Here is a 6,364-nt window from a genome sequence, read left to right as displayed (position 1 = left end):
CGGAGCGCAGCGGGGTGCGTCCGCTGGCGCTGAGCCTGCAGGGTCTCCGGGCAGCCGGGGAGGGATGAGCAGCGGAGCCCGAGGGTGCCTGGCTTCGTTCTGAGCCCTTTGCAGAGGGAAGTGACCAGCCCAAGGTCACCGCACCATGGAGAGCTGGGGGCTGGAGTTGGGATCCGGAGGTCTCCCTCTTGAAGTCTGTAGGTCCTCAAGTGTGGACAGGGAAGATGGGGCTGTGGCGTTGTGGCGTCACGACGTGCTGAGCTCCGGGGGTCCTGAGCGATGCCGCCGGACTGCGGGTGGGAGGAGCCTTGAGTGGGGTTCAGTCCTGGGGGCGTGGGTTGGGACTTGTTTCCAGAGCAGGTCCGGCATGTTGGGGACATGGGGTCTTAGGGCCAGCAGGCTGGGGACAGCACTTCAGGAGGCCGGAAAGGCGGGCAGCCGGGGGAACAGAGCGTGCAGCAGGCTACTGGGCGCTTTACAGGACATTTTACAGTGAATATGTATTAACTTATATAAGAAGGAAGAGGCCGGGCGCGGTGGCTCACACCTGTAATCCCAGCACTTTGGGAGGCCAAGGCGGGCGGATCACGAGGTCAAGAGATGGAGGCCATTCTGGCCAACGTGGTGATACCCCGTCTCTACTAAAAGTACGAAAATTAGCCGGGTGTGGTGGCGCTCGCCTATAGTCCCAGCTACTCGGGAGGCTGAGGCTGCAGTGAGCCGAGATCGTGCCACTGCGCTCCAGCCTAGTGACAGTTTGGGCCCCAGAATTAAAATACATGTAGAAAGATGCAGCTCACGCTACTTTGGAATAAACTTGTACGTGCTCTCCGGCAGCCAGGGTGGGGTGGGCTGTGTCCTTCCCCTGGTGGGACAGTGACCCCCAGAGCCTTCTGGATGGGGCGTGGTGTGTTGGGTTTCTTTTTTTTAAAAGTTCTTTGAGGGGCAGAAGGGGGCTGGGAAAAGCTGGAGGGGAGGGCCAGAGTCTCAGAACCCTTGTGAGGAAAGGGTCCCTGAGCACTTTCCCTGGAGTGGGTGAGGAGCGGCCAGGACACTTATGCATTCTCCATGGTGCCTGAGGGCCTCAGTCCCTGGTGGTTCAGTGAGAGGATGAGCTGAACTCTGTGACCCTCACACCCAGGTTTGCCTTCCAGAAAGGCCTCGCATGGCTCTGTTAGCACCAGGATGAGGCTGGGGTGTGGGAGTGGCATGGACAGTTGAGGTAGGCTGCATCCTGTCCCAGCTTCTGGCTGGGGCGGAGGTGACAGTGCCAGGCTGGGGAAAGAGCTTGCCATGGGGGATACAGGCCTCGGGATGGTCTACAGGTCTGGCATACCTGGTTGTGCCCCTCTGACGCTTTCCCAGCTTCCTCCTCCTGGACATGAATGGGTGGCTGGCCCTGCCCCAGGGCTTCAAGTAGTGGGCCCTGGGTGTAGGGGAGAGGGCTGCTCCTCAGGGTGTTCTGGGGTCGGGTGAGGCCGTGGGGGTGTCTGGGTAGCACCCTGCGGCGGGGCAGGCTAGTCCTGTGGAGCCCACACTCACCGGGACCCTCTGCAGGTGTGTCGGCCCAGTCCTTCCTCCACTGTTTCACAATGGCCAGCACCGCCTTCAACCTGCAGGTGGCCACCCCTGGGGTAAGTCCAGCCTCTCCTTCCCCACTGGACACTTGGGGTCTGTCTCCACCTCTCTGGGGGCAAGGTCAGGAGAGTGCCTCTGCTGCCTGGGAGGAGTGGGGAGCCCCTGTAGTTGGTAGAGGGGTGAAGGGTCTGTGACCAAACCCTGGTTGTGTCCTCCTGTCCCGGTCCCCATTTCCTGGGATCTGACCCCACCTGTGATGAGGGAGACCTTTTCTTTTCTTTTCTTTTCTTTTCTTTTCTTTTCTTTTCTTTTCTTTTCTTTTCTTTTCTTTTCTTTCTTTTTTTTTTTGAGACGGAGTTTCGCTCTTGTCGCCCAGGCTGGAGTACATTGGAGTGATCTCGGCTCACTGCAACCTCTGCCTCCCGGGTTCAAGCAGTCCTCCTGCCTCAGCCTCCCCAGTAGCTGGGATTACAGGCACATGCCACCATGCCCGGCAAATTTTGTATTTTTAGTAGAGATGGGGTTTCGTTGTGTTGGCCAGGATGGTCTTGAACTCCCAACCTCAGGTGATCTGCCCACCTCGGCCTCCCGAAGTGCTGGGATTACAGGTGTGAGCCGCCACACCCGGCCCAAAGGAGACCTTTTCGCTGCGGGTCTGTGCTTCTGCACGTGTGTGAGCCGGAGACCAAGGCGCAGCCCTGCTGTAAGGGGCACACATGTTTCCACTGGGAGCAGTTCTCCACCCTCTGATCGTGGGTGACCCAGGGATATCAGATGTAGATAAGTCACAGTAAGGATGCATTCATTATGTGTTCGTCACTGCAGGTTTTTATTTATGATGTATAAAAATTTTTGGTTGGTGGGTTGGATAGGAAATAAACCACTGAGGCTGCTGCTGGGACAGGCCACCCCAACCTGGGAGACCCAGTGGAGGAGGCTGGTTGGTCGGGTGCCTTTGTACCTCAAGGGGATGCTGTTGGGTTCCTTGTCGGCATTTTCAGGCTCCTTCTGAGCCGACAGGGATATTCCTGGTGCTGACCCTTGGCCCCTGGGCTCTGCTCCTCCAGGGGAAAGCCATGGAATTTGTGGATGTGACCGAGAGCAATGCACGCTGGGTGCAAGACTTCCGCCTCAAGGCCTATGCCAGCCCCGCCAAGCTCGAGTCGATTGATGGTAGGCCTGGGACCCACTCCTTGGGGTGGGGTGCCTGGGACCTTGGAGGGTCAAGGGTTCCAGATAGGTTTGGGGTCTTAGTGAGCTCCCTGGTTCTGCCCCTGAAGCCCTGTGACCATCTGGGGCAGCCTCCAGCCCCACATCCTGGGCCCCAGAGTTTCTGAGCTCCTCTGGGCAGGAGAGATGATGAGTGTGTGGAGACGGGAAAGTCAGGGGGGCCCTTGGGAGCTGTAGCCCATGGAGGAAAAGGGACAGATGCCATCACCAGGCTGGCTGGTCCCTGTGGAGGGTCTGTCCTGGCCACGTACTTGGGCCTGGTCCTGCAGGTGGTCTCACTTTGATTGATGTATGGCTGCTACCTGGTCTGTGGTCTCCCCCCAGGTGCCCGGTACCATGCCCTCCTGATCCCCAGCTGTCCTGGGGCCCTGACCGACCTGGCCAGCAGTGGCTCCCTGGCCCGTATCCTGCAGCACTTCCACTCTGAGAGCAGTAGGTGACCCCTGGGACCCAGGGGAGGGGTTGGATGTGCAGCCCTACAAGAAATGGGTCTCCCACCAGCAGAAGAGAGGTGGGAAGACCCCAGGTAGGCATTTCTGGGTATCTGGTCAGTGGCCGCTGCGGTGGTTGTGGGCAGGAGGCAGTGACCGCCCCCTCTCCCGACACACACTTTGTCCTCTTCTGGTGACCATCTTGCAGGCCTCTGGGCAGTCTCCCGAGGGTGGGGGCCATGCCCTCCTGGGGCAGGACACCAGCCTGGTTCCTTCTGGGAGAGCCTGGCATCCAGGGCCGGGCTTGGGGCTCGAGGCTGGTGGGGGTGCAGGGAGGACGGCTGTTTGAGGAGACCTGGCAGCTGCCCCGGCTCAGGATTGGGCTGTGATGAGTGTGTTCACTGGCCGGGGTGGACAAGCCAGTGCTCTATGTGGCACCCTTTGTGGGTAGGAGCTGGGTCGCTGTCCGCAGCATGGCCTGGACAGGCAGCAGTTGTTTGTGGCCACCTCAGCCATGGGAACACACTCAGCCTTTCGGATGGAGCCAGGGTGGCCCCACCGCAAGGCACAGGCACTGCCTCAGACTCACCTCCCACCCGCACAGGGGCGTCCTGTCTAGCCGGGGAGGGGCCTGAGCCATAGCACCTGCCAGTGTGGTGGGCGGCCTGGCCAGCTATGCAGTGGGGTTGCCAGGCAGTGTCCTGGGGTTTGGTAAACAGACCTGGAACCTCAGGACCTCCTCTCCGTGTGTCTCAGCCACCAAAACCTGAGATCTGGGCTCTAAACCAGAGCCTAGTCCTGAGGCACCAGCTCCCCTGAGCAGATTCCTGATGCCAGCTATGCAGGCTGAGCCAGGACACCTCAGGTGCTGAGCCCGGTTTCCAGGGAAACCTGGGAGGAGGGGGCCAGGCAGGCGGCACAGGCCTGGGGGAGCCACAAGCAGGGGCGTCTGGGAGGGGCTTCATGGTGCCGGTGGCGGGGTCCAGGGCCTCAACGCTGTGTGCCACTTTCAGAGCCCATCTGTGCCGTTGGCCACGGTGTCGCCGCCTTGTGCTGTGCCACCAACGAGGACAGATCCTGGGTGTTCCACGGCTACAGCCTGACAGGGGTGAGTGCCTGGAGAACAGAGGCACCCTGTGCTCCCTGCTCTGTCCTCCCCCACGACAGCCAGAGATGAGGACGGAGACTCCAGAACTTCTGGCCCCTAGTCTCCTGGGGGCCTAGGCCCACTCACCAGGGGACGTGGGGAGGGAGGGGCATCAGACCTGTGTGTGCAGTTGGAGGGGCTGAGAGCCCAGCCAGGGTGTCCTCGGAGACACAGCCTGTGTCGATCTGAGGCCCAAAGACTGTGAAGTGGGCTCAGTGGACACCGGGGACGGCTGTGGGAGCAGCTGATCCACAGGCCCTGAGGCAGGGAGTGGTGGCCGCTGTGCCGAGGCTGGTTTCACTGGAAGTGGAACTGGCCCCCAGCTCAGATGTCACTTTCCCTGCTGAGGGGACCCCTCCTTAGTGGGTACTCAGTGCTGCCCCCGAGGGGTGACACCAACCCAGTCTCAGGTTACAAGTGGGCGTGACCCCTTGGGTAAGTGGTTAGATTCACTCCTGCCCAGAGGGTGCCGCCCCAAGGGGCTCACCCCACTAAGCTCTTCTCATTCTAGTCACCTGTGTGCTCTGGTGCTGGGGGAGCTGACCCCCTCCTCCTGTAGTGGCCTTGTCGCTCTCAGGGACACCCCATGGGAAGGTGGCTGGACTTTGTCGTCTCTCCGGCCTCCAGCCTTAGCAGCTGTCCCTGTTATGAGCAGTGACACCCCCAGTCCCACTTGGTTGGGTGAGGCTCCCTGCCCTGATTTGACCTTCCTGACCCCTGGGGTGGGCCTCAGGGCCTGGGCCTGGCTCAGGAGCCCCCACCCACCTCCCACAGCCCTCTGTGTGTGAGCTCATCAGGGCCCCCGGCTTCGCCCGCCTGCCGCTCGTGGTGGAGGACTTTGTGAAGGATTCGGGCGCCTGCTTCAGTGGTGAGCCCTGAGGGTGCCCCCTGCACCTACAGAAGATGGGGTGGGGGGCTTATCTGCGGCAGCCTGGGGGAGAAGCCTCCTGCGCCCTGGGTCCTTCAGACCCCCATGGCACTGACTCAGACCCAGACAGGCTGACCTACTGCTGACCCTGGGCGCTTGCCTGGAGCCCGGGGCTCTCAGTGGGTGGGTGGACATTGCCTGAGGCTGGTGCCCTTGGTCCTCCGCAGCAAGTGAGCCTGACGCCGTGCACGTTGTGCTGGACCGCCACCTGGTCACGGGCCAGAATGCCAGCTCCACTGTCCCGGCCGTGCAGAACCTGCTCTTCCTCTGTGGCAGCCGGTGAGGGCTGAGCACATTCCTGCCATATCAGCAGAGCTGCACCCGGTGCTTTTGCCCAAGCCCTGACCACACATCTGTCCTGCAGGAAATGAACCTGCTGGGTAGATGCACCCCCGAGACAGCCCAGGTGTCTCCAGAGGCAGACAGCCCCGTCTCAGGCTTCAGGGACCCCGCCTCTTCCCTCCTGACAAGGGCCGTGGATGGCAGCCCGGTCTGGCCCTGATGGGATTGTTGGTGGCCTCCTGGAATCAGCTCTAAGGGGGTGTCGGCTCTCCTGGGGGATCTAAGCCCCCATCCCCCTGCATATTCTCTGGTAGGAGGCAGAGAAGAGACCCCAGGTGCCTGGGGAGGCGTGCTAGCTGCTAGGTGGTCCTTGGGAATTCCAGGCCAGGTTTTCCAGGGAGGACTGGTTGCCAAGCGCGGTCGCTGTTGACTAGACAGAGTCGGCTCGGGGGTCCTCTGTGGGGGCTTGCCCTGTTGTGGCCTGTCTGCCACGCACCACCCCTTTCACCGTTGGTGGGGGCCTTGAGGGGAGGACCCAGTCGGCGGGAGCTGGCTCAGAACTTCGGCCAAGGGTGAATGGAGTTTTTTGGGAGCAGCACCTCCTGCCCCGAGGCTGACGGGCACTGGCAGTACTTTGCTGTTGAAGAAGTCTCCTGGCATGTGGTTTCAAAGTGCAAGCACCTCCGCGATCCACCCTGTCCTGTCTAAGCATCGAGAGGCATGTTTAGTTGTGAATATGAGACCATGAGATTCTCGATGAGAGGAAAG

General features: G+C 61.1%; 1 protein-coding gene across 3 annotated transcripts; it reads left to right on the top strand.

Moving 5' to 3' along the window:
• The first annotated feature begins 1,555 nt into the window (after positions 1-1,555).
• PDDC1 (Parkinson disease 7 domain containing 1) lies at positions 1,556-5,993 on the top strand. 3 transcript variants are annotated; one of them, XM_011993832.1, is made up of 7 exons: positions 1,556-1,634; positions 2,646-2,751; positions 3,133-3,240; positions 4,253-4,347; positions 5,161-5,254; positions 5,482-5,593; positions 5,679-5,993. In XM_011993832.1, exons 1-7 carry the CDS (start codon positions 1,593-1,595, stop codon positions 5,683-5,685), a joined length of 564 nt encoding a protein of 187 aa, XP_011849222.1. In that variant the 5' UTR covers positions 1,556-1,592; the 3' UTR covers positions 5,686-5,993. The 3 variants fall into 3 exon arrangements, with proteins under 3 accessions (XP_011849222.1, XP_011849223.1, XP_011849224.1); XM_011993833.1 differs by having other exon boundaries at positions 5,482-5,761; XM_011993834.1 differs by lacking the exon at positions 3,133-3,240 and having other exon boundaries at positions 1,560-1,634.
• Positions 5,994-6,364: the final 371 nt, after the last annotated feature.

Source organism: Mandrillus leucophaeus, unplaced genomic scaffold, assembly GCF_000951045.1.
Source record: "Mandrillus leucophaeus isolate KB7577 unplaced genomic scaffold, Mleu.le_1.0 Scaffold435, whole genome shotgun sequence".
Taxonomy (NCBI): domain Eukaryota; kingdom Metazoa; phylum Chordata; class Mammalia; order Primates; family Cercopithecidae; genus Mandrillus; species Mandrillus leucophaeus.
The sequence above is the reverse complement of the archived record's forward strand: the minus strand, read 5'-3'. Positions and strand labels throughout refer to the sequence as shown.